Consider the following 27,865-nt stretch of genomic DNA (forward strand, 5'->3'; position numbering starts at 1 on the left):
TGGAAAGTAACCAATTGAACTAGAGTTTTTCATAGACTTAAAGTTGACAGGGAAAAAATGGACAGAGTTGAAAGTTTAGGAATGGACATTAGACATTTAACAGTTAACGCATTCTTCACATAAACTGCCAACACACATCCCATAAATGAGCAATAGAGCCAGGCCTATCACTAACCAATTAAACCTTTCTGGTTGTGCACAGCCAGTAGCTGACAGAAAGCTTCCCCACTGTTTCTCAGTGTTCATTTTAAAAGATATTAAAATGCAATGAGCTCCTTTGTACAAGGTAGCTAATAGTAATGGGGAAAGGGCTTTACGTTTCCAGCAGATTCAATCAACATAGTTCAATATTTATATAGATTGGAATCAATGCCCAAGAAGTACACACTGTCTGAGAAAAAGATACTGTATTAAAACATGCTTCGTACCAGCAGGTATATTCTGAAAAGGGTAGTATGCATGGCACAGTGTTTCCATTTTCTGCCAATTACCCAAGGACACCCAATTCCATAGGCCAAAATGTGAAACTCAGTCCATGTGTCTAAACAGCCAGAGGGTCAGTTTGGGAGGTAATGGTCAATAAGGCAAGTATTGCAAAGAAAGGTACAACTTGGTGTCACTCTTCATACAAAGCTGCACCACAGATGGACAAGACCATTAGGAAGGCATGTTGAGTGTTTTTTCTGAAGAGATAGAATTGGACAAATATTTATTCTAAATGAAAATGAGAATGTTTTATTGATCTTCCCAGGGCAGTTTGGTTAGCCACAACTTGGGAGCGTAGCATACAGTTCAGGTCTCCATAGCCTACCACAGATAAACAGGAGCAACGGTCTGCTGGAGGAAATTAGCAGGTCAAGATTCATCTGTTGGTGTGCAGGGTGGGGGTGGGATGGTGGGGAAAGAGGAATTGTTTATTGTTTGTGCAAAGTTTTTCATTGATTCTATTGTATTTTTGTTCTAGTGTGAATGCCTGCAAGAAAAGGAAGCTCGAGGTAGTATATGATAACATCGAATAACGTTTATAATAAATTTATTTTGAACTTAGAATTGTCGCTGTTTGAAACCCTGCATCTGTCATGGTCCGGTCCGTGAAGACCGCATTCCGGTTCACAGTCCGGTCCGTTGATCCCTTATTCCGGGTTTTCCTGTTTTCTCTTGTTCCATTGCGTGCCCTAATTGAGGCACCTGATTCTTGTTTTGGGCTGGCACATAAATACCTCTGCAAACCTTCCCCTTCCTTCTGAATCCTCAGCTGCAACCTTCGCCTGCGACCTTGTCAGTATCTCCGTCAAGTTCAACCGTCGGAGTAAGACCAGATAAGGAACGATCTATTGTTGAGTTTGGAACCGTCTCTTTGTGTCCCTGTGTTAAGTGTCTGTATGTGTACGAGTCCCGGCCCTACATCTTGTTCCCAAAGAGGGTTCCTGGCTCTGTGTTCCATGTACGAGTCCCGGCCCTACGTCCTGTCCCCAAGGAAGGGTCCCAGCTCTGTCTTCCTGTGCTCAAGTCCAAGATTTTGTGTTCCTGTGCTCAAGTCCAAGGCTCTGTGTTCCTGTGTTCCAAGACCAAGTCCAGGCACCGGGTTCCAGCCCTGTGCAAGTCTGAGCTTCGTGTCCTTGCCCAGCCCAGGAGTTCCTCACCCAGCCCGGTACTGGAGATTCCTCGTCCTGTGCTGGAGAGTCCCCATCCGAATCCTCGGCAGTTTACCTCAGCAGTCATCCCGGCCCTGCATCCTAGGAAGGGTCCCGGCCCTGCACTCTAAGGAGGAGTCCCGGCTCCGTACCCAAGATCCTTACCAAGTCAAGTCCAAGAGCCGAGCCAAACCTAGTCCAAGATCCTCGTCCTGCCCTGGAGTCCCTCGTCTTGCCCTGGAGTCTCTCGTCTAGTCCATGCCTAGTCCTAGAACTTCTTCCAGTACCTGTCCAGGCTTCGTATTCCCAGTACTATCTAGTGTCTAGTCTGTTCCTAGTCCCAAGTCCTCACATGGATCCGGGTTCCGAACCCGATCAAGACCTATGTTCCGGGTCCCTGTCCAGTCTCTGGCTCGGAGTCCTAGTCCAGACTCCTAGTTCCAAGTTCCTCGTCCATGTCCCGCTTTCCTAGTCTTAATCCTAGCCCAGGCCTGGTGTCCTTGTCTCGTCCAGGGCCTGTGTCCATGTCCAGTGTCGTTTCTTCCCAACTTCCCTTGCATTCTTGATAATCTTAGTCCAGTTCCTAGTGCTTCGCTGTCTGTGTCTTGCAGTTGGGTCCGCTCCCAACGCCCCCCTTGTAACAGCGTCAGGACTGAGAGTGGAGTATATACTGGCCACCTCATGTCTCCATTCTCTATCCTGATGCAAGATTTTGACTTGAAATTTAGATAATTCCTTTCCTCACGCAGGGGATTTTGCTCCATCTTGCTGAGTTCCTTCAGCAGGCAGCTTGTTACTCTGGATTCCAACATCCCTGGTCTCTTGTGTCCCCAAAAATAGACACACTGAGAAGGTGCAGAGATTTACAAAGATGGTACCAAATATGTAAGGGAACACAAATTTGAGGGAGCCTGAGGAAGAGGATTAAGAATTAATTTCTGACTGGATTGCACTGCATTAGGCTCTGTTGTGTGTTTAATATTTCGGTAAAGTTTTAGTGATTTTATAAATATTGTTTGTTTAATTAATTTGCAAAAGCACGTGAGTTTCATATGTCATGATGCAACCATGTCATTCGTATGCACCTCGCTAAAGTAAAACCGAAGTACACGTTTACCTCCCAGCTCCTTGTTTTGCTTTCAATTGATTTTAATGTTTTGGAGTTACAAAACATAAGTGGTAGCAACAAAGTTTGAAACGAACCTGAGATGACTGGCTATATGTTGCAGTGCAACAAGATGTTTGAGTTTTTTTAAAGAGCAGAGTGAGAAACGGTCAAGTTACAAAAACTCACAGCACGTTTTTTACCTTTGGAGCAGCTCGTGTTTTCACAAAAGGAAAGATGATCAAGTTTTAAAAAAAAGTAGAAAATGGAAGGATTCACAGGTTCATAAATAGTGAGTACTGGGTCATAACACTGGAAAACAAAGATTCTGCTTCCTGAGTACTTTTAGGTGCATATAATGGATTTTGGGCTGCTGATCGTGAAGATTCCCTATCACACACTGGGCACAAAAATTTCTGTTTTTCACAGCTATCAAGAAGATTTGATGCAATTCTTTGGTCAGGTTGATAATCTTTGTTTGTGCACTGACATTAATGGGTTTTTTATTGCTTTGGGTTGCCAGCATGACCCACAACAATGGTGTCTTTTTATTGATTCTTCAGTGTTAAACCTGAAAGCTGTGCCATTACAGAATGACAATGTCCATTCTCAATACCAATCGGCAATGTCCATTCTCAATACCAGTCGGGTTTTCAGTACACATGAAAGAAAGCTACCAAAATTTGGACATCTTGTTGAAATACATGCAGTAGAGCAACTACAACTGGAACATCTGTGGTGATTGAAAGTAGTTGTGCTGCTACTTGGAATGCAGCTTGGATACAGCAAGTACCGTTGTTTCATCTGTAAATGGGACAGCCAAGCTAAAGAATCTCAGTACATTAAAAAGGGATTTGTCACTCCGTTAAGATTTGGTGGCACACAAGCCACTTGTAGACCCAGATGAGATATTTTTGCCTCCTCTTCATATAAAATTGGGGCTTATGAAAAATTTTGTGAAAGTGATGAACAAGGAAGGTGAAAGATTTCAATATTTGAGATAAATGTTTCCCAGAACAACTGATGCCAAGATTAAGGAAGGCATTTTTTGGTCCATAAATCAAACAGGTCATCAATGACAGGCAATTCGAAGAACTTCTAGTGGGACTGGAGGAAACCACATGGAAGACATTCAGGGATGTTGTTGAAAGTTTTCTTGGCAACTACAGAGCACCAAACTACTTGCAGCTGGTTGAGAATATACTTCAAGCATACAAAACCATGAAGTGCAACATGTCACTAAAGATTCATTTCCTGCATTCCCAATTAGACTTCTTCCCTGCAAATCTTCGCACTGTCAGTGATGAGCATGGTGAAAGGTTTCACCAGGACATTTTGGTCATGGAGAAATATCAGGGCAACTGGAATCCATCAATACTGGCTGATTATTGTTTGATGCTTAAGCGAGGAAGCCTCAGGCACTGAGTACAGGTGAAAATCATCAACTGAACATTTTTAGCTCGGTCGAACTATGGCAGAGTGTCAGCACCATTATGCAACTAAACACATTATATTCAATAAAAATTGATTTTCTAGTTTCTCCAAATTCCTATGTGATACAAGGAGTCTGAAATTATATTTGTGCTCAGCTTCAAGTGGTCTATCGTAAACAAAAAAAAATTCTGAGGAAGCAACACTTTTGAAAAAATTTGTTGTCACAAGTTTTAAAAAAGAGCAGAAATGGCTGGCTACATCAGAAAGATACACATTACATTGCACAATGGATAACTGGCTCATGTATACTGAGCAAATTGAGCAGTATTTTGAAGAAAGTGGAATAGTCAATAAGATGAGAGTGCCAGTTTTGCTGAGTTATTGGGTGGAAATGCATACAGTTTGCTTAGTCTGACTGCTCGAACCAAACCAGCCAAAATGGTCTTTGCTGATATCTTGAGAGTAATGCAGGAACATTTAAAAGTGAAACCACTGTTAATTGTAGAATGATTTAGGTTTCACAAGTGGAATCAAAAAGAAGGAGAATCCATTTCAACTTTCATGACTGAATTTAAGAATAAGTCAAGTTGCAGTTTCAAAAAAAGCACTAATCTGCATGTTGTTGATAAAGTATCTGATAATGATGAGAGTGACACAGGACTGAGAAATTACAATGTGAAAACTAACAAGAGACAAGCAATATGACTTGCATCTGAGGTGAATGGGAAATTAATTAAAGTGGAATTGGACATGGGTTCAGTTGCATCAGTCATTCCACAAAATGAGTTTGAACGGCATTTCAAATATACTGTTCTGGAGCCTGCAGATATTCAACAAAGAAATTGTGCTAGAGAAAAGTTAACTGCTGTGGGAATTACATTTGTATCAATGAAATACACCAACCAATAAGCCAGGTTGGGTTTGTATGTGGCAAAAACAGGAGGGCCAGAATTGTGGGGATATGATTGGCTGAGAAAACTACAACTTGATTGGAGATCCATCCGCCGTTTGCATGCCACATCCCCCACAATAACATCATCTGAAAGCAAACTGGATGATGTCACAGCAGTGTTTAGTGATGGTACTGGAAAATTCAGACATATCAATGGTAAAATAATGTTAAATGAAAATGGTACACTCAAGTTTTACAAAGACCATCTGCTTCCCTATACCATCAGTGATAAAGTAGCCAGTGAGCTGGGTCACATGGAAACTGAATAAGTTATCTTCATGTTTGAGTGGAGCCCATGGGTAATGCCAGTTGTCTCAGTACCCAAAAAGAATGGGTGTGTTAGCATTGGTGGTGATTTTAAGGTCACCATCATCCCAGTACTGAAAGTAGATCAATACCCTCAGGCCAGGATAAAGGATATCTTTGCAAATCTTTCTGAAGGAAAACACTTCAGCAAAGTGGACTTAGCTGAGGCCTACCTACAGATGGAGATTGAAGAAGAGTCCAAAGTGTTTCTCACCATAAACACTTCATCACTATAATAGGCTTATTTTTGGAGTAGCATCTGCACCTGCGCTCTGGCAGAAACCTATGGACCAGGTGTTGCAAAGTTGTCCAGGTACTCAGTGTTACCTGGATAACATCATTGTTACTGGTGAGGATGACAAGGAACATCTCCAAAATCTCTAGATTGTGTTAAAAAGAGAAGATTATGGGCTCAGAGCACAAATGCACCAATTGTGAATTCTTTAAACCAAGCATTGCTGAATGTCGTAACATTATTGATGGACAAGGATTACACAAGTGTGCTGAGAAAAACAGTGATGGATGCCCCAAGGCCAAAGGATGTGTCACCATTGTGCCCCTTTTTAGGATCTGTCAATTACTACAACAGGCTCCTGCCAAACCTGGCTACTGTGCCCCACCCCTTGAGCTCATTACGACAGATCAGGAAGAAATGGCAATGGACAAAGCAGTGTGAGGTGGCTTTCCAAAAGGTAAAGGAAATGGTGATGGCAGATACTATACCACTCACAGATTATGACCGACATCGTCCAGTGGAGCTTGCTAAGCACTGTTCGGGATGCAACACGTCCAGAGGAAAGATATCCAGAGCTGCCAGACCCACTTTCTGCAGCCCCAGAGTCAACTCTTCAGGGAGGAGGTCCCAGAACCTGAGATTGTTTCACAGCCGTAAGTCACTCCTGTCTACCAGAGTGATGTCCCCCTCATCAGGAAAAACATTATCCCACAAGAGTATGAAATTTTCCACAGCGATTAAATCTTTAGGCCTGTATGGGACAATTTAAAATGCTATTAATATCTATATAGTAGTTTTATTTCAGTGTTGTGCAAAAGTCTTAGGTACTTGTATATAGCTATAGCTTGTCAACGTGGAGCAGAGAACGAGTTTGTAAATCTGGTGGGAGCAAAGGATGTTGGGAATGGTGAGAGTGGAGCGCTGCGGGAAGGGTGTGGGACAGGTGGCAGAGAGGAGAGCCAAGAGCTTACATGGCACAGGTAGAGTCACATCCAGCCCTGAGACATCAAGCAAAGTCATTTGATTCCAAATAACTAGTTTATTACAGAATGTCTCTCAGGTGCTTCCTGCTCCCTCCCCTCTCCCTTACCCTTTACCCAACTGTGATTCCCTCTCCCTGCCCCCTTCCCATTCTCACTCCACAATAGAGATCCATATCAGAATCAGGTTTATCATCACTCACATTTGTCATGAAATTTCTTTCTTTTTTAGCAGTGCGATACATAAAATTACTATTGCAGAAATATTAAATGCACATCTTGGGAAATACTAAAATCTTAGTAGGGTACAGGAACCGTGGTGTCCAAAGGCTGTTGTAAATCTAATCAAGAAGAAAAGAAGAGCTTATGAAAGATTAAAAAAAACTAGGTAATGATGGAGATCTAGAAGATGATAAGGCTAGCAGGAAGGAGCTTAAGAATGAAATTAAAAGAGCCAGAGGGGCCATGAGAAGGCCTTAGTCGACAAGATTAAGGAAAACCCCAAGGCATTCTACAAGTATGTGAAGAGCAAGAGGATAACAGGTGAGAGAATAGGACCAAATAAGTGTGACAGTGGAAAAGTGTGTATGGAACCGGAGGAGTTAGCAGAGGTACTTAATGAGTACTTTGCTTCAGTATTCACGATGAAAAAGGATCTTGGTGATTGTAGTGATGACTTGCAGCAGACTGAAAAGCTTCAGCATGTAGACATGTGATGTAGATAAGAGTGGTAAGTGCATGAAATGGGCTGCTAGCGATGGTGATGGAGGTGGATACGATCGGGTCTTTTAAGAGACTCCTGGATAGGTACATGGAGCTCAGAAAAATAGAGGCCTATGGCTAACCCTCAGTAATTTCTAAGGTAAGGACATGTTCAGAACAGCTTTGTGGGGTGAAGGGCCTGTATTGTGCTCTATGGTTTCTGTTTCTATGAGCCTTAAAGGTATGCGAAAGCACATCATTCTATAGGCTAAAGTCAGCATGGTTTCTTTACAGAAGGGGCTCCAAACCTGGCCTCCACAGTTCCCTCAGCTAATGGTAGGGTTCCATAGCATTAAGAAAGTTGGGAGATGCCTTAAAGGGAGCTGTTGCCTGGGAAATCTGTTGGAATTCCCAGAGGAAGTAACAAGCCGGAAAGGCAAAGGAGAGTCAGTGATGTTGTTTCCTTGGATTTTCAGAAGGCCTTTGACAAGGTGCCACAGACAAAGCTGCTAAATGATATAGGAACCCTGATATCATAGGAAAGTTACTAGCACAGATAGAAGATTGGTTGTCCTGAAAGGTCGGAATGAAGGGGTCCTTTTCTGGTTGGTTTTTAGCTACTAGTGGTGTTCCCCAGTGATTCGTGTTCAGGACTGCTTTTCTGATAAAATGTAAATGATCTGGATGACAGAATTGATGGCTTTGTGGCCAAGATCGTGGCTGCTACAAAGACAGGTGGAGGGGCAGGTAGAGATGAGGAATCAGATAGTCTGCAGATGGTCTTGGACAAACTAGGAGAATGGGCAAAGAAGTGGTAAATGGAATCCAGCATTGGGAAATATATGGGCATTCACTTTGCCTGAAAGAATAAAGGTGAAGACTACTTTCTAAATGGGGAGAGAATGCAGAAACAGAAGATGCAAAGAGACTTGCAAGTCCAAGGCTAGAATTCCCTAAAGGTTAACTAGCCGGTTGAGTTGGTAATAAGGAAAGTAACTGCATTCATGTTGAGGGCCAAAAATGTAAAACCAAGGATGTAACGCTAAGGTATTGGTCAGAAAACATGTGGAATATGGCATAATAGTGTAGCGGTTAGCACAACGCTTTACAGTACCAGTGACCCGGGTTCAATTCCCATCGCACGGTAGCGTAGCGGTTAGCACAACGCTTTACAGTACCAGTGACCCGGGTTCAATTCCCATCGCACGGTAGCGTAGCGGTTAGCACAACGCTTTACAGTACCAGCGACCCGGGTTCAATTCCCATCGCACGGTAGCGTAGCGGTTAGCACAACGCTTTACAGTACCAGCGACCCGGGTTCAATTCCCATCGCACGGTAGCGTAGCGGTTAGCACAACGCTTTACAGTACCAGCGACCCGGGTTCTTCCCATAACCACATGGGTTCCTTCATGTGCTCCAGTTTTCTCCCACATTCCAGAGACATACTGTTTGTAGGTTAATTGATGATTGTAAATTGTCCTGTGAGTAGACTAAGGTTAAATAGGGAGTTGCTGGACAGTGCAGCTTGAAGAACCAGAAAGGCCTATTCTGCATTGCATCTCAATCAACCAATAAATAAACAAACATCATGAACAGTGTTGGGCCTCATACCTGAGGAAGCATTGGAGAGGGTTCAAAAGACATTTGAGAATGATTCTGGGAATGAAAGGATTAACATATGAGGAAGCATTTGATGGCTCTGGTCCTGTGCTGGCAGGAGGTTAGAAGGACAGGGGATGTCATTGAAACCTCCAAAATATTGAAGGGCACAGACAAGAGTAGATGTGGAGAGGCTGTTTCCAGTCGCTGGTGAATCTGGGACCAGAGGGTACAGCTCAGAATAAAAGGACATCCCTTTAGAGGAGAAGTTCCTTTCACCGGAGGGTGGTGAAACTGTACAATTCATTGTACATACGGCTCTCGAGGGCAAGTCATTGGGTATGCTTAAAGGAGAGGTTATTAGGTTCTTGATTGGTAAGGGTATCAAAGGTTACAGGGAGTGGCAGGAGAATGGGAATGAGAAGGAATAATAAATTAACCATGATCGGATGGTAGAACAAACTTAATGATTCTAAAATAAAAGTCTTAGGACCTTACACCTTAATACAAAAAACATCCGTACCTTCACAGGCAATTAAAGAATATTCTAACACATTGTCACTCATGTAATACTGGATACAATCAGACAGAATGTCTCAGTAAACAAGAACTATAAAAAAAAATCTGCAGATACCAGAAACTTAAAATGAAGACATACGTGTCCTCCCACAAAAGCAACATGATAATGTCTGGATTGTACTGTAGGCTTTGATAATGTGACACCATCCATAACTTCTTTGTTCTTCTTTGAGACAATGCCAGGAGATTATGGTTTATTTATTAGACAGTGCAGACAGGATTTTAACCTCCCAGGGTGCACCATTTCCTCTCACTGGAAAGTTAGAAGACATTTTTGTGTTTAATTCACCTGTGGGATTTGAACACACAATGTCTGAACTCAAAGAGAGGAACCTATCACCTGAGCAATTGTTAACATAATGTGATGAGCTGTGGGTGAGGGTACTGCACACTCACCTTACAGCTGTTACTGGCTAAGATAATATTTCATCTCTTGGCATTGTGTTCCACACTTATTCACCTAATATAACTCAGCATCCAATACCTGGTTGCCGACAACACAGTAAAGTGAAACCAGAATTATATCAGCTGATTGAGATTAAACAATATTATTCATTACTGGTACAGCATCAAAACAAAAATCGCCCAACAAAAAAAAGAGCTGTGCAATTTGAGAAGTCATAGAAATGTGTGAATCATGAACTATCAACTTGAAGCAAGACATCGTAAACTTATTTTAGTTATCCTCACTCTTTACAGCACAGGGCGCAGCTTAAAAGCAATATTGATAATGCAGGAAGGAGTAACCTCACAGAGGTAAAATTCAGTAATCATTAACTCCAAATATGCTCAAAATCTAAAATTATACTCTACGTAACTACAAATGCTCTCAGTAACTTGCAACTATGAGTGTTGTATCATTCTAATTTTCTCAGTACATTCCAGGTTTCTTGGTGTAGTTTTCAATGAATATTCTACTAAATATGTGCAAGTGTACCAATGAATATACCAAACATCCTTCACATAATCTCCATATATGCACCGATGTATTTGTGTCAAGCTGGCATTGGAAAGGGTTGGTGAGAGCCAGCTGCAAAGTTCCAGGGAACAAAAGTTTGTTATCCTACCTCCAGCATACATGACTGCAAGTGTCAGTGAAGAGATCCACGCAATTTCACTGTAGGAGGCATTAAAGATCGTCTGGATTTCTTTGAAGTACACAGTGATGGCTTTAGGAAATGCGTATGAAAACCCAATAGCGATGAAAGATCCGATGACCACAGCCCATCCCCAGCCACCATCTGGAGGGACGAATTCCTGGGATGCCATCTTCAACTTCCTCTTCTTCTTTCTTAACTGGAAAAAGCAAATAAAGTCCTTTTTTTGTTACAAAAGACAATAACCTTTTGTCTTTAGGTCAAGTTGCATGCACCTTTCTGCAAGTTAAAGAGACGCGTGTTAGATGTTACGACTATACCTGATATAATGTTTCTTTAATGGAGGGAGTGTATCATAACATCAGGAAAAATAGACTGATCTTTTCTGCTCTGCATTGATCAATATAAACACACACACTGTAGGAGGAGTTGTACCACGTCACACAACAGATTGTATCACTGCACACACTGTTATTTAATTCATTTAAGTTATTGCATTCTCAACATATCAGCCCATTCACAAAATTATTGCTAAAAAAAAATAAAATTCAAACGACCACAGCCTGAGGAGATGAAAAAGCAAGATAAACTACAGGTCAATTTAAACCAGCTCCTTACAGCTTATTAGTGGTCTGGGCACACTAGTTAGATTCTCTTTCTAACTTCTGCTAAATTAGGACACGCCTGGAGAAAAGACCCTTAGATACATGTGACTTTTGCATGATAGTTCAATAAAAAATATGATTGAGTCACAAGGACTGGAGTTTCTCTATAAATGGTGATCCAAGACTCAGCAGAACAGTAACTTTGTCTGAAGGTCAGCTATGAGGCAGCACAAAGCACAAAAAGACAACATATACTTTCACTTCAACAGCATATTCATTTCCATGAGATTCCAATCAATACCACTCTGGCTCATCTCATTACCCACACACACTTATGAATATTCTGCAGTCAACAGCTGTTGTGCACATTCTTATTAACAAAATTGCATCTTACCAAATGAATCAAGCCTGCTCAAGGTGACCTTCCTCAGTAATATTCAAGGACTCAATGTAGTTCATTGCCTGGTAATTTGACAACAGTCAGAATTCACCTTGGAGTCAAACGTGCCACAGAGCAGAGTTGATAAAATTATTTATTTGGCTCATGTTAGTGCCGCACTCAAATCTTAAAATATTATACACTTTGGAGGTACTTTTCATTTCTCTTCACTTTTCCTGAGGTGGTGACTCTTGCTGAATTAAATCTTCCTGAATGGTTGGGATGAGGCTCATTACCATTGACATATATCGTGAAATTTAAGCAGTCTCCGCATCCAGCATATAACTCTCCAAAACCCCTGCCACCTCCAACTGGATCCCAGCACCAAGCACATTTTTCCCTCCCTGCCACTTTCTGCTTTACGCAGGGGTTGCTCCCTACGTGATTCCCTTGTCCAGTCGTCCCTCCCCACTGATCTCCCTCCTGGCACTTATCCTTGCAAGTGGAACAAGTGCTATACCTGCCCCTACACCTCCTCCCTCACTACCATTCAGAGACCCAAACAGTCCGTCCAGGTGAGGTGACACTTCACCTGTGAGTCTGTTGGGGTCATATACTGCGTTCGGTGCTCCAGGTGTGGCCTCCTGTATGTTGGTGAGACCTGATGTTGACTGGGAGACTGCTTCGCCCAGCATTTGTACTCCATCCGCCAGAAAAAGCAGAATATCCCAGTGGCCACCTATTTTAATTCCACTTCCCATTCCCATATGTCCATCCATGGCCTCCTCTACTGTCATGATGAGGCCACACTTAGGTTGGAGGAACAACACCTTAAATTCTGTCTGGGTAGTCTCCAACCTGATGCCATGAACATCGATTTCTCAAACTTCCGGTAATGCCCGCCACAACCCCTCCCCACCACTTCCCATCCATTTTCCCTCTCTCACCTCATCTCACCAATCAACTTCCCAGCTCTTTACTTCATCCCTCTTCCTCCAAGTTTCACCTATCACCTGGTGGTTCAATCTCCCCTCTCCCACCTTTAAAATCTACTCCTCAGCTTTTTTTCTCCAGCCCTGCTGAAGGTTTTTAGCCTGAACATTGACTTTACTCTTTTCCACAGATGCTGCCTGGCCTGCTGAGTTCTTCCAGCATTTTGTGTGTATTTATCGTGAAATTTGTTGCTTTGTGCCAGCAGTACAAATCAAGACAAAACATCACTGTAAGTTACAAAATAAAAAAACGGTGGAAGAGACAAATGATGAGGTAGTGTTCATAGACTGTTCAGAAACCTGATGGCGGAGGGAAAGAAGCTGTCTTAAAGCTTTGAATGTGGGTCCACAGAATCAGAATCAGGTTTCATATCACTGGCCTATGTCATGAAACTTGTTGTTTTGCAACAGCAGTACAGTGCAACATATAATAATAAAAGCACTAAATTATAAGCAATATTTTTTAAATTAAGTACGTAGTGCAAAAAGGAAGCAAAACAATATTGAGGAAGTGTCCACGGGTTCAGTGTCCATTCAGAATTCTGATGGCGGAGGGGAAGAAGCTCTTCATGAAACATTGAGTGTGTGTCTTCAGGCTCCTGCACCTCCTCCCTGATGCTAGCAATGAGAAGAGGACATGTCCTGGGTGATGAGGGTCCTTTGTGATGGATGCCGCCTCTCTGAGGCATCTCCTTTTGAAGATCTCCTCAATGCTGGGGAGGCTGATGTCCATGAAGGAGCTGACTGAGTTTGCAACTTCCTGCAGCTTTTTCCAATCCTGTGCAGTGGCCCCTCCGTACCAGATGGTGATGCAACCAGTTAGAATGCTCTCCATGGTACATCTATTGAGTGTCTAATCTAAGTACAGTAGATTGTGAGGCCAAGAGTCTATCTTATCATGCAAGAGGTTCATACAAGAGTCTGATATCAGTGGGGTAGAAGGTATCCTTGAGCCTGGTGATACATGCTTTCAGGATTTTGTATCTTCTGCTCCTTGGGAGAGGGGAGAAAAGAAAATGTCAGGGTAGGTGGGGTCTTTGATTATGCTGGCTGCTTTAAGACATATAGACAGAGCCCATGGGTGAAATCTTTATGAATCTGAATAGAAAAGAGATACCACAGGCACCTACATGAATTCAGGAACATCTGCAGATGCTGAAAATCTAAAGCAACACACACAAAATTTTTGTGAAACTCAGCAGGTCTGGCAGCATCTATGGAAAAGAGTAGTCAATGTTTCGGACCCTTCTTCAGGACGGGGGTGGGGGGGAAGATGCCAGAATAAAAAGGTGGGGGGAGGGGAAAGTGGCCAACTGGAAGGTGATAGGTGAAGCCACGTGGGTGGGAAAGGTAAAGGACAGGAGAAGAAGGAATTGATTGGTGAGGAGAGTGGACCATAGAAGAAGAAGGAGAAAGGGAACCAGGGGAAGTAATAGGCAGATGAGAAGAAGTAAAAGAGCAGAGTGGGGAAAAAAGGAACGGCGGGGAGTGGAATTTGTACACTGGAAGGAGAAATTGATGTTTGTGCCATCATGTTGGAGGGTACCCAGATGAAATATAGTATTGCTCCTTGCCTCTCAGGGTGGCTTCTTCCTGGCACAAGAGGCAGCCATGGATCGACACGTCACACCAGACATGGAAATCAGAATTAAAACGTTTGGCCAGATCGTCCCACTTAAGACAGATGTTGTGGAGGTGCCCAATAAAGTGGTCCCCCTATTTACGACGGGCCTCACCAGTGTAGAGGAGGCTGCATCGGGAGCACCGTACACAATAGCTGACCTTAGTAGATTTGTAGGTGAAGGTTGCCTCACCTGGAAGGACAGTTTGGGGCCCTGAATGGAGGTGAATGGGCAGGTGTAGCACCTGGCCCACTTGCAGGGATAAGTGCCAGGAGGAGATTAGTGGGGAAGGATGATTGGATGAGGGAATGGGAGAGGATCCCTACAGAAAGTGGCAAGGGGAGGGAGATAAAGATATATGGTAGGGTCACTGTATACATTGCATTTTTCCAAAATGACTGAATTGATGACACCTATGAGCCCATCTACAGTACTGTGCAAAAGTCTTAGGCTTAGTTTGTAAACCTGGCAGGAGCAAGGTATGTTGGGAATGGTGAGGGTAGAGTGTTGCAGGAGGGGTGTGGGACAGGTGGCAGAGAAGAAGTGCCAGGGGCAGGGGGGTGGTGTGAGTGCAGGCAGGCACACCCAGCTTTGAGATAGCAGGTAAGGTCACTTGATTTCAAACAATTGGCTTGGGGCCAGTAGTTTTGAGGAAGTATAGAAGCTACAGAAGGACTTAGACAGATCAAGAAAATGAGCAATTAAGTTATTTCATCTAAACTACCTGCCCCTCCACCTATCTTCATATCGTCTGCAAACTTTGCAACAAAGTCATCAATTCTGTCATCCAAATTGTTCAGTCATCCAAAAAAATCGATCCCAACACAAACCCCTGTAGAACACCAGTAGTCACTGGCAGCCAGCCAGAAAAGGCTCCCTGTATTCCCACTCCTTGCCTCCTGCCAATCAGCCACTGCTTTATCCATGCTAGAATTTCTCCTGTACTCCCATGGGCTTGTAGCTTGTTAATCAGCCTCATGTGTGGCACCTTGTCAAGGGCCTTCTGAAAATCCAAATACACAACTTCAACTAATTCTCCTTTGTCTCTCTTGCTTGTTATTTCTTCAAAGAATTCCAACTGATTTGTCAGATGGAATACAATGTCAGGAAGTGTATGGTTATGCATGTTGGTAGAAGAAATGAAAGGTTGATTATTTTCTAAATGAGAAAAGATACAAAAAAACTGAGGTGCAGATGATCTTGGGTGCCCTTGTGCAGGATTCCTGAAAGGTTAATTTGCCAGCTGAGTCTGTAGTGAAGAAGGCAAGTGCAATGTCAGCATTCATTGCAAGAGCACTAGCATATAAAAGTAAGGATGTAACGTTGAAACTTGAGAAAGCACTGGTGAACCTCACTTGGAGTACTGTGAGTAGTTTTAGGTTCCTTATCTTAGAAAGGATGTGCTGAAACTGGAGAGGGTTCAAAGGAGGTTCACAAAAATCATTCCAGCATTGAATGGTTTGTCATATGAAGAGCATCTGATAGCTCTGGGCCTATATTCACTAGAAGTCAGAATGACAGGTGACATCATTGAAACCTATTGAATGGTGAAAGACCTTGATAGAGTGGATGTGGAGAGGATGTTTCCTATGGTGGGAGAGTCTAAGACCAGAGGACACAGCCTCATAAAGGGGCGTTCTTTAGAACATAGATGAGGAAATTTATTAGCCAGAGAGTGGTGAATCTGGGGAACTCTTTGCCATAGGTAGCTGTGAAGGCCAAGTCTTTATGTATATTTAAGGTAGAGGTTGATAGATTCTTGATTGGTCAGGGTATGAAGGGATATGTGGAGAAGGTAGGAGACTGGGGCTGAGAGGAAAATTGATTCAGCCAGGATGAAATTTCAGAGCAAACATGAAGGGCCAAATGGCCTAATTCTGCTCCAATATCTTATGGTCGTGTGGTCTTAAGTATAAAGTGAGGGTAAATTGTGGGCATGTTATGTTGGCACCGGAAGCATGGTGACATTTGCGTGCTGCCCAGCAGAATCCTCACTGATTTGATTTGATTTGAAGCAAACAGTGCAAATCACTGTGCGTTTCGATGTACCTGTGACAAATAAAGCTAATCTTTTCTCATCTAAAATATTAAATTTCCAGTTTCTTGATAAGCAATATTAGTGGACTGGTGTCATAAAATAACCTCTGATGTATATCTTTTATATTAATTCAATAAATCTTATCTTAAAGTATCTTATCTTACAGTAAATCTCTTTTTCATAATAAATGGGGCAATTGAATAGTAATTAAATTACCTGTTCAATTCTGCAGACATTCAATGGAAGTTTTGAAAACAATTGTAACGTTTGACAGAATTTCATTACTCTTCAGTGAAACCACGGCTCTATCATGGCACCTCATTTGACTCACTTGTGAGACCGTTTATGGCGAGCCCTAAAAGTGGGGCAGGCAGTTGCTTAATGGCTGACTAAGAAAAATTCTGGCAATGTCGACTTTTCATCCCATGTTAATCTCTTTTTCTCAAATGAGATGCAGGACTGGAACAGCAGACATGACAGTTCCATCTCCTGCAATACATCTTCAGCCCTTGTTTCTAGATAGCCTCCTTTGAAGTGCTTTCAGCCAGTCGGCAGGTATAATGGGGCAAACATTATACAGTTCACATCACTGTTCAAAAAATTAATCAGGCCAAGAGATAGTTTCATGAAACTAAGTCATGGTATTCTTTAAGACTAGATTTTCAAAGCTTTATGTAGTAAATCTCTTACAATGTCTACATTTCATTGGATATTGTAACCAGGCCACAAAGCGACAAGTCACGTTTGCTGATCATACAAAAGATATCTTTGCCAGATTATTATGGAAAGACTCTGAAGGACTAACAAGGACAGCCAGCATTCTGTGGGAAAGAACTCTCACGCCTTACTTAGGATGAGCAATATACCTGCATGTTTACAATGAACGCAGCACAACACCAGAGAGAAATGTTTATGTATGGCAAGACTACCCTAATTGAAAGATTGTTTCAAATGGAGGAAAAATTCACTCTTGCAAAATTGAAAACTAAGGCAGAAAGTATCACCTATAACAGGGGTCGGCAACCTTTTTCCCTCTGTGGGCCAGATCATGTATTAATGAGCGGACAGTGGGCCAGATAAATGCCATTAAAACTTGAAATATGGGAATTATCCGTTTAAATACATCTAGTTATGTTTCGCCTCAAATTAATGAATTCACAACAATGTCCATAACATCCTTTACTTTCAAAGACTTGACACATAATGCCTCTTGATGGATAATGCAATGAATTTTAACCAGGTTTTAGGATTTTAACCAGGTTTTAACCAAGGTTTTCCATTTGTCCTTGCAGCAATATGATGATTTCTTTTTCCTGTCCCACCATTGCTGGTGCCCCATCAGTTGTGATGCCAATTAGATTCGACACATTAAGTTTCATTTTCAACAAAGCTTCAAAAATCTCTGCTCCAGTAACCGTGTCCTTCATAGGAATTAATTGAATAAACTCTTCAAAAATTTGAAAAGTTGAGGTCACTCCTCGCACAAACACTGCAAGTTGAGCAGTGTCTCTCAAGTCTGTGCTTTCATCAAGCGCAATTGAAAAAAATTGCAATTCGTTGCAGGCATCCCTTAAACAACTTTTAACATCTGCTGACATTTCTTCAACTCGCCGGGTGATCGTTCTTGAAGACAGGCTGATAGATGCAAATAAAAATTTCATTTCAGGACAAACAATATCCACTATTGCCAGTAAACACTCTTTGACAAACTCCCCATCTGTAAAAGGCTTCATCTTTTCTGCAATACGTTTTGAGACTTCATAGCTGGCACGGGTATTTCCTTCATTTTCACTGCTTTTCTTGGCAAAATATGACGTTTGTTTTCTGAAACTAGCCTTCATTCGCTCAACTTCATCTTTCCTTGCTTGCCCAGTAAACTTGTTAAAATTTCCACTATGGCGGGTCTCGTAATGTCGCCTGAATTTTGACACCTTCTTCACAGCAACATTTTTTAGGCAAATAAGACAAACTAGTTTCCCAGCTTGCTTGATGAAGAAGTAATCTAGTGTCCAAGTGTCTTAGAAATTTTGGCACTCAGTGTCTACCTTCCTGCGTTTTGCTTTCATTGCCATTGGAATTTTTTTCTTTGATTTTATTTCGAAACGCAAGTTATTCAACAAGTATCGTAGCACATGTAAATATTTGGATATTTAGCGTGGATTTGCCAAGGTGCAAAAACATACATGCGCTTTCAAAATAATGAGAAAGGGAAAAAGAACGTAGTCATGCAAAACCACATTTTTAGTCCAAGATCCTGAGAGACAGGTCCCGCAAATTGATGGTTCCTGGTAGTCCAACTTGTAATTCCATTTATCCAACACTGGAGGGAAGCATGGAGAGGCAAAGCCACCTATCAACAACGCACAGTTACCAGACTGCACTGCCTCCGGCATCTCCTCCTCGGCTGGACTGCAGCAACAGACAAGGCTGTGGCTTGAGGCCTATTCTTCACTACAACAGAGGTGACACTGCTCCCTTGCCTCCTGTATCACCAACAAACAAGGGAAACAGGCCTACTTAATCAATGTCCAACAGTGTCTTGCGATCGCAAAAGAAACATCCAAAACAATAGACTTGTCTAGCACCACAAGCGCACATTTATAGGGAAGGCTTTCCTTCACAGCACGTTCTAACTTCAGTGTCAGCTAGCTGAGCACTGATGTTTCCAGTCTGGCCAGACTGACACATTTGAACCTGTATCCAGTACCAAGTGGCTGCCTGAGTCCACCTTTTCCTCTCACTATCCTCTTGTGCCTCAGTTCCCTCACTATTCACTCTGTGTCGCTGCAGACACTGGGCACAGCTGGCCTCTTTCTGCACAGGATCATTGTAGGATCCAACAATATCCAAAGAGAGAGGGAGAGAGGAAGAGAACACCAGTGTCGTGGACTGCCTCTCAGTTTGTCTCCTTCTCCAATTTCACCTCCTTTCAGGGTAGACAAGGGATCTTGCTCATCTTGCCAATTGCTGGGCAGATGCAGTGTAGGTCACCAGTCCAAGTACAATCCTGCAATAGTTTGACGTAATATTTGCATTAATTATAAATTAGGGGTTTAATGAATCACAAATCTGCCTGGGAAACAGAAAGCTGAAAGAAACAACATATTTAAGGTGGGGGGGGGGTGTTATATGGGAGGCAGGGTTTAATGGTCGGCACAATATTGTGGGCCGAAGGGCCTGTACTGTGCTGTACTGTTCCATGTTCTATGATCTATGTTCTATTAACAGTTTTATTTCTAATTCCAAGTCAGAATCACAAAGAATAACTTACCAAGGAAAAGGAAAACTTCTGATTGTTTGTACTGCAGTTTTCTTTAAGATTCACGTAAGAGATCTCAGTGTTACCTGGTGAATAAAGATAAATTCTCAGATTTTTTAACTCCTGCTGCTCGAGGTGTGCCTCCAATGGGCCGTACCTCAGAAAAGAAGCAATGCTGAGTCAGACCTGAGCAGCTCTTTACATGGAAATCTCTGGAAGATCGTAATCTCAGTAATTAAGCTGATAGACGCCTATAAAAAGTATTCACCCTCCTTAGGGGTTTTCATGTTTTATTGTTTTACAACATTGAATCACAGTGGATTTAATTTGGCTTTTTTGACACTGATTAACAGAAAAAGACTCTTCTGTGTCAAAGTGGAAACAGTTCTTTACAATTCTAAATTAATTATAAATATAAAACACAAAATAATTGATTTTCATAAGTATTCACTTGGATGGCCCACATTCCTAAGCATTCCTTATCTCCAACCGTAACCCAAATACTGTGTCTTTTCATCCCCCAAGTGGCCAGAATCATCATAAAGTGACTTCAACACACTCCTCCAATTCTTCTCCGGCAGAACCAGTTGGGAACACCAAGGTTGGTCTGGGGGTGCCGTGATCCAGTACAGAGCCTGGTTCCTCAACTCCAGTTTGTTCCATTCTCTCAGCAATAGAGATACAGCAGGGTGTTTTGTCTTTTCAGCTTGGGCCATGCTCCCTTTTGCAACAGCTGACCAAACAGTACCTATACAAGGCTCATCTTTCCGAGCTGCTGCCACTTCCCCTGGACTCAACTTAGGCAACTGCTCCATATTCAGAGCAGTCAGGATCCAGTAGGCTTGTGGATTGGCACAACCAGAAGCTCCCAGATGACCCACTGCTCTATCTTGCCCTTGCCTTGCCTCTGCCTTCACCGTGATGGAAAACTAGCACATGGCTTTGACTTCAGGTGCAAGAATGTTCTCCCACTCTCCGTCCATTTCTGGCCCTCCATGAACATGTCAGGACAAAGTGTCTGCATCAATGCTCCTACTTCCAGCCGATACTTCAGGCTGAAATCATAGGCAGACAACACTGCCAACCACCGATGGCCTGTGGCATCCAATTTCACCAAGGTCAGGATATAAGTGAGAGGTTTGTTGTCTGTCCTCATCTGAAACTTGGCACCATAGAGGTAGTCACTCAACTTATCCACCACAGCCCATTTCAACGCCAGAAACTCCAACTTGTGCGTGAGATAGTTTTTCTCAGAGGGCGACAGACTTTGGCTGACAAATGCAACAGGTCTCAACCCAGTGCCCTGATCCTGATACAGGACACCTCCTAGGCCCTCTCTGCTGGCATCCATATGCAGTACATATGGCAATTGGGGGTCTGCAAAAGCCAGCACAGGCATCTGTGTCAGCAGCTCCTTCAGCAACTGAAAGGCCTCTTCACATTTTGCATCCCACCTTGGTCCAAAAGGCTCCAAAGGGCTAAGATACCCTTTACCCTCCTCTCCTTTCTTCCCCAAGGGAGGGTCACCACGCAGAAACTGATTTAAAGGGTGACTCTCTTTCGCGTAGCCCTTCACAGACCTCCGATAGTAACCACAGAACCCAAGGAATGAGCACAAAGCACTCACGGTCTGGGGCCTTGACCATGAGGTTACCACCTCTATCTTCGACGGATCTGTAGCTACACCAATCCATGAGATTATGTGCCTAACATAGCTGACAGACGTCTTGCAGAACTGGCACTTGTCCAGGGAAAGTTTTAACCCTTCAGCTTTCAGGCAGCCCAGCACCTTCAGTAGCCTCATCTCATGCCCTTTCAGTGTGGACCTGAACTCTATGAGGTCATCCAGGTACACCAGCACCTCAAACAAGTTCATATCCCCAGCATTTTCTCCATCACACACTGGAAAGTAGCTGGAGCTCTGGACATGTTCTGGGGCATCCTTTCAAAAAGAATCCAAGTAGACATATGAATGCTGTCTTCTCCTTGTCCGCCTCATGGGTATCTGATAATATCCACTCCTCAGATCCAGCACACTGAACCATTTCACTCCACTCAGACAGGACAATGCATCCTCGATCCTCGGAACAGTATACTGGTCGGGGACTGTGCAAAGGTTCAGAGTCCAATAGTCAACACACATTCATAACTTCCCATTCTTTTTACTCACCACCACTATGGGGGATTCATTGGCACTTCTGGACTCAGTGATAATCCCGGCTTCCTCCAGCTTCCACAGATGCTATTGAATACCCTCCACTTCAGCGGGTGCCAGTCGCTGAGACCCTTCTCTGAAGGGGGTGTCCTCTGTCACTCGGATGGTGTGGCGAATGCTCTTGGAATCAAACTCATCTGTAGAGAAGAAATCTTCAAACTTCAACATCTTCTCTTCCAACCTCCAGGTACGGGGGGATCGGGGTGGGGGGGGGGTCACCAAAGTTGAATGACTTGGCTGTCAACTTTCCCTTTCCCTTTCTAAACTGCTTGTCTCACCAGAAAACTAGACATCACAGTCACCAGAAAAAGTTGCTTATGAAGGTGAAGCCTCAATTCTTATGGGAACAAATACTCCTATTGTGAGGAAGTTTGTGGAAGCCTGCAAGGAGAGAGTTATTCCCCTACTGAGAGTTATTCCCCTACTGAGAGTGACCTCCCTCTCCATAGTGTTCCTGACAATCACTGTCATCCTGTTCACAGGAAATTTGGGGTTTCCTGTCACTCTAGCTACTTCCCCAGGCCATAATATGACTGGTTTTGAATGGGTGAACCACACAGTCCCTTGTTCATGCTCATCATCCAGCCCAGTGCAGCCACACACTTCCTCAAAAGCAGCTCAGAACACAGGGTGAATGGACAATGTTTTCAGAAAGCTCTCTCCAACTTTTTCATTGTAGGCTCCCACTAACCTCCTCACAATGGGAGTACTTGTCCCCACAAGAAGTGAAGTTTCACCCTTCTCGAACGGGTCTAGACAAATGGACACTAATATATCAAGGACCTCAGCTACTCCCACATCTGCCTCCGAAAACTGCAGCTTCAATAACAAGTAATCATCGTACGGGTAGTCATCTGTACAAAGACCACAGATCACTAGCGCCCTGAGTGGCGTCAATGGTAAACTTGTCAAGCACCGGTTATAAAACGAATGGTACAGCAGAGTGACCTGAGAGCTGGTGCCAGGCACGGCTGTAGCATAAATACCCTTGATCTGTGGAGCTTGGCCCCACTAAGCCTTCAGGAGTAGGATTTTTCACTTCAGTGTTTTCCTTGGTACATTGATTGGAATGTGTTCCCCCCGAGACGCCAGGCCTTTCCCTCACTGGGTCTCTGAAATTTCCCGACTTACCGTTCTGCTTAAGTACCCGGGAGCTCACTTTCCAAAGCTTTTTCCTATCCTTCACACGCCCGACTGGTGTCCCTCCTCACCACAGTTGTAACAGACAACATCGGTTGTTCCCCTTTTAATGGGACCCTGTTCAACAATGGCCCTTTGCATAGTCCATTCCCTCAGTGGGTCCGGCTCCCTAGCGGCTTTATCATGCTTGGTGGCCGCACCCGCCGATAAGAACCTGGACACCTCAGTTCTCAAATCTGCCATGAACACCTGTAACACCCCCATTTGTGGGACATCAGGGGTCACTTCGGCAATCGGAGGCTATTATCGAGGACTGTACCCTGCTGATGGAAGCCTCCGACTCCTCCATCGCATTTTCCTCCTCTCTTACTTCTCTGATCAGCTCACCAAATGAGGGATGGAGCGGGTCTTACGAGACATTCAGAGGCTGCAAGTGATCAGGCCCTGTGACTGGGTGCCCTTCACCACTTGGTCCATTCTTGACTGATTCACCTCAGCCATTTGAATGGTCCTTCTGCATCGCAAGCAACTTGGCTGTCTCTCTAGCCAAAAAATGTAGGCAAAAAGTTTTTCCCCCTTCTTCTGAAACATGTTCTGAAACCCCGTCATAAGCTCCATTGGGCTTCCTGTCGCACAAAAACATTTTCGAGCACTTGCAGGCAGCCCGCAGAAGCAGCAAAGGGTTCTGTGTCTTTAAGGATCTCACTACATCAGCAGCCGACCCTCTCAGTCTCTCTACCAGTCGCTGTCTTTTCCTAGTATCAGAGCACTGCCACTCATCGAACATCTGAGAAGTCAACCCAAGTCCCATATTCCTCCTTCTCCTTCGGGAGTTGGCTTCACTCCTGAGAACATTCTCACCCCACGATAACTTTGACTGTCTACCAGTGCACTTTGTCATTTATCTATCAGGGATGTAAGGGCAATACCAACTCAGAATTTTCACCTCTCACTGGAGGAGTTAATAGACTTTCCATATCAGACCACCCCTTCCCCTCGCTCCGCAGAAACGAGAGCAACTGTCTTTGAAGTCTCTGCTCTTGGCTACCGGAAACTCGGCTTCCAATTCGGCACTCTCGCTTACACTCCATTTGCTTGGAAAGAATGGATGGTCCGTGGCCGTGCCTCTCCGAAAACCCCAGTGGCAGCAGCCAGACCCACTCCCATTACCTCAGTGCTGGTCTCAACTAACACTATATCTTTCTCCTCCATTTGGTCAAATTGTCACTCCATACGTGTAACTTTTCCTAGTGATGTAACACTGCTTAAAACCCTCATTGACAATTCATCTAGCCTGTGGATATTCAGCCCGCTCAGAAGACAAGCGTTAGCTACAAGTAATCTTTTTGAATCGCACCAACACCTAACCCCTCCAAAATCATGTGAATTAATCACTTTCCCCGACAAAAGATCAACACAGACTTAACCACAAACCCACTTAACCAATTCTTAGGGCAATCACAGCCAGTCGTCATAAAATAACAAATTGCACACTATATACAATTGTAAAGAATTATATTTTTGAATGTTAACTTAACCAAACAGTTAGTAAAGAAAAGAAAGAAAAAAAACTAAAGGGCCATTATACTTAAACAGTCAAATCTGCACAGGTTGGAGCTCAAATCTTCCAAAGCCATATTCACCGATCCTTGGCAAACCTCCATGCCTGCCTCCATCAAATCGTGTTTCCCACTGGATCAAAACCTACAACCAGCTCCCTCCAGTGTCTTCTCTCCTCATCTCCCGCAGAACAACGACAAAGACCAACACCAGTGTCAGTCACAAAAATCATCCCTCAACCTTCTCCAGAATCTTCCTACCATTCCGGCTAACTGATAGGATGGCCCACATTGCTAAGCATTCCTCATCTTCAACAGTAACCCAAACACTGATTCTACACAATCACCATTACATCAATTACACTTCAACATTCACAGTGTGACTTCGCTGCCCGACATCGGTGTGACTCTCCCGACCGACATCGGTGTGACTCTCCTCACCGACATCGGTGTGACTCTCCCGACCGACATCGGTGTAACTCTCCCGATCGACATCAGTGTGACTCCTGACCGACATCAGTGTGACTCTCCCGACCGACATCGGTGTAACTCTCCCGATCGACATCAGTGAGACTCCTAACCGACATCGGTGTGACTCTCCCGACCGACATCAGTGTGACTCTCCTCACCGACATCGGTGTGACTCTCCCGATCGACATCGGTGTGACTCTCCTCACCGACATCGGTGTGACTCTCCCGACCGACATCGGTGTGACTCTCCTCACCGACATCGGTGTGACTCTCCTGACCGACATCGGTGCAACTCTCCCGATCGACATCAGTGTGACTCCTGACCGACATCGGTGTGACTCTCCCGACCGACATCGGTGTAACTCTCCCGATCGACATCAGTGTGACTCCTGACCGACATCAGTGTGACTCTCCCGACCGACATCGGTGTGACTCTCCCGATCGACATCAGTGAGACTCCTAACCGACATCGGTGTGACTCTCCTGACCGACATCGGTGTGAATCTCCCGACCGACATCGGTGTGACTCTCCCGATCGACATCGGTGTGACTCTCCCGATCGACATCAGTGTGACTCCCGACCGACATCGGTGTGACTCTCCTGACCGACATCGGTGTGACTCCTAACCGACATCGGTGTGACTCTCCTCACCGACATCGGTGTGACTCTCCTCACCGACATCGGTGTAACTCTCCCGATCGACATCAGTGTGACTCCTGACCGACATCGGTGTGACTCTCCCGACCGACATCGGTGTAACTCTCCCGATCGACATCAGTGTGACTCCTGACCGACATCAGTGTGACTCTCCCGACCGACATCGGTGTGACTCTCCCGATCGACATCAGTGAGACTCCTAACCGACATCGGTGTGACTCTCCTGACCGACATCGGTGTGACTCCTAACCGACATCGGTGTGACTCTCCCGACCGACATCGGTGTAACTCTCCCGATCGACATCAGTGAGACTCCTAACCGACATCGGTGTGACTCTCCCGACCGACATCGGTGAGACTCCTAACCGACATCGGTGTGACTCTCCTGACCGACATCGGTGTGACTCTCCCGACCGATATCGGTGTGACTCCCGACCGACATCAGTGAGACTCCTAACCGACATCGGTGTAACTCTCCCGATCGACATCAGTGAGACTCCTGACCGACATCGGTGTGACTCTCCCGACCGACATCAGTGAGACTCCTAACCGACATCGGTGTGACTCTCCCGACCGACATCGGTGTGACTCTCCCGATCGACATCAGTGAGACTCTCCCGACCGACATCGGTGTGACTCTCCCGACCGACATCGGTGTGACTCCTGTCCGACATCGGTGTGACTCCTGACCGACATCGGTGTGACTCTCCTGTCCGACATCGGTGTGACCCTACCGTCCGACATCGGTGTGACTCTCCTGACCGACATCGGTGTGACTCTCCCGACCGACAACGGTGTGACCCTACCGTCCGACATCGGTGTGACTCTCCTGACCGACATCGGTGTGACTCCCGACCGACATCGGTGTGACTCTCCCGACCGACATCGGTGTAACTCTCCCGATCGACATCAGTGAGACTCCCGACCGACATCGGTGTGACTCTCCCGACCGACATCGGTGTAACTCTCCCGATCGACATCAGTGAGACTCCTCACCGACATCGGTGTGACTCTCCCGATCGACATCGGTGTGTCTCTCCTCACCGACATCGGTGTGACTCTCCTGACCGACATCGGTGTAACTCTCCCGATCGACATCAGTGTGACTCCTGACCGACATCAGTGTGACTCTCCCGACCGACATCGGTGTGACTCTCCTCACCGACATCGGTGTGACTCTCCTGACCGACATCGGTGTAACTCTCCCGATCGACATCAGTGTGACTCCTGACCGACATCAGTGTGACTCTCCCGACCGACATCAGTGTGACTCCTGACCGACATCAGTGTGACTCTCCCGACCGACATCAGTGTGACTCTCCCGACCGACATCGGTGTGACTCTCCTGACCGACATCGGTGTAACTCTCCCGATCGACATCAGTGTGACTCCTGACCGACATCAGTGTGACTCTCCCGACCGACATCGGTGTGACTCTCCCGACCGACATCGGTGTAACTCTCCCGATCGACATCAGTGTGACTCCTGACCGACATCAGTGTGACTCTCCCGACCGACATCGGTGTGACTCTCCCGATCGACATCAGTGAGACTCCTAACCGACATCGGTGTAACTCTCCCGATCGACATCAGTGAGACTCCCGACCGACATCGGTGTGACTCTCCCGACCGACATCGGTGTGACTCCTGTCCGACATCGGTGTGACTCTCCCGACCGACATCGGTGTGACTCCTGTCCGACATCGGTGTGACTCCTGACCGACATCGGTGTGACTCTCCCGATCGACATCGGTGTGACTCTCCTGTCCGACATCGGTGTGACTCCTGACCAACATCGGTGTGATTCTCCCGATCGACATCGGTGTGACTCTCCTGTCCGACATCGGTGTGACTCCTGACCGACATCGGTGTGAATCTCCTGACCGACATCGGTGTGAATCTCCCGACCGACATCGGTGTGACTCCCCCGATCGACATCGGTGTGACTCCTGACCGACATCGGTGTGACTCCTGACTGACATCGGTGTGACTCCTGACCGACATCGGTGTGACTCCTGTCCGACATCGGTGTGACTCTCCCGATCGACATCAGTGTGACTCTCCTGTCCGACATCGGTGTGACTCTCCCGTCCGACATCGGTGTGACTCTCCCGACCGACATCGGTGAGACTCTTCTCACCGACATCGGTGTGACTCTCCCGTCCGACATCGGTGTGACTCTCCCGACCGACATCGGTGAGACTCTCCTCACCGACATCGGTGTGACTCCTGACCGACATCGGTATGACTCCTGACCGACATCGGTATGACTCTCCCGACCGACATCGGTGTGACTCTCCTGT

General features: G+C 44.9%; 1 protein-coding gene across 2 annotated transcripts in view; it reads right to left on the reverse strand.

The window, feature by feature from the left end:
* Nucleotides 1–27,865, reverse strand: part of LOC134351795 (monocarboxylate transporter 2-like) — a 208,108-nt gene that overhangs the window by 136,640 nt on the left and 43,603 nt on the right. Inside the window, exons 1-2 of one of the 2 annotated variants that reach the window (XM_063058492.1) lie at nt 10,945–11,009; nt 10,595–10,823 (exon numbers count right to left, since the gene is read on the reverse strand). In XM_063058492.1, the coding sequence (XP_062914562.1) occupies nt 10,595–10,796 (202 nt within the window). In that variant the 5' untranslated portion in view covers nt 10,797–10,823; nt 10,945–11,009. Of the gene's footprint in view, nt 1–10,594; nt 10,824–10,944; nt 11,010–27,865 lie in introns of those variants that run through there. The other variant, XM_063058491.1, reaches the window with a different exon arrangement.

Source organism: Mobula hypostoma, chromosome 9 (genome assembly GCF_963921235.1).
Source record: "Mobula hypostoma chromosome 9, sMobHyp1.1, whole genome shotgun sequence".
NCBI classification, from domain to species: domain Eukaryota; kingdom Metazoa; phylum Chordata; class Chondrichthyes; order Myliobatiformes; family Myliobatidae; genus Mobula; species Mobula hypostoma.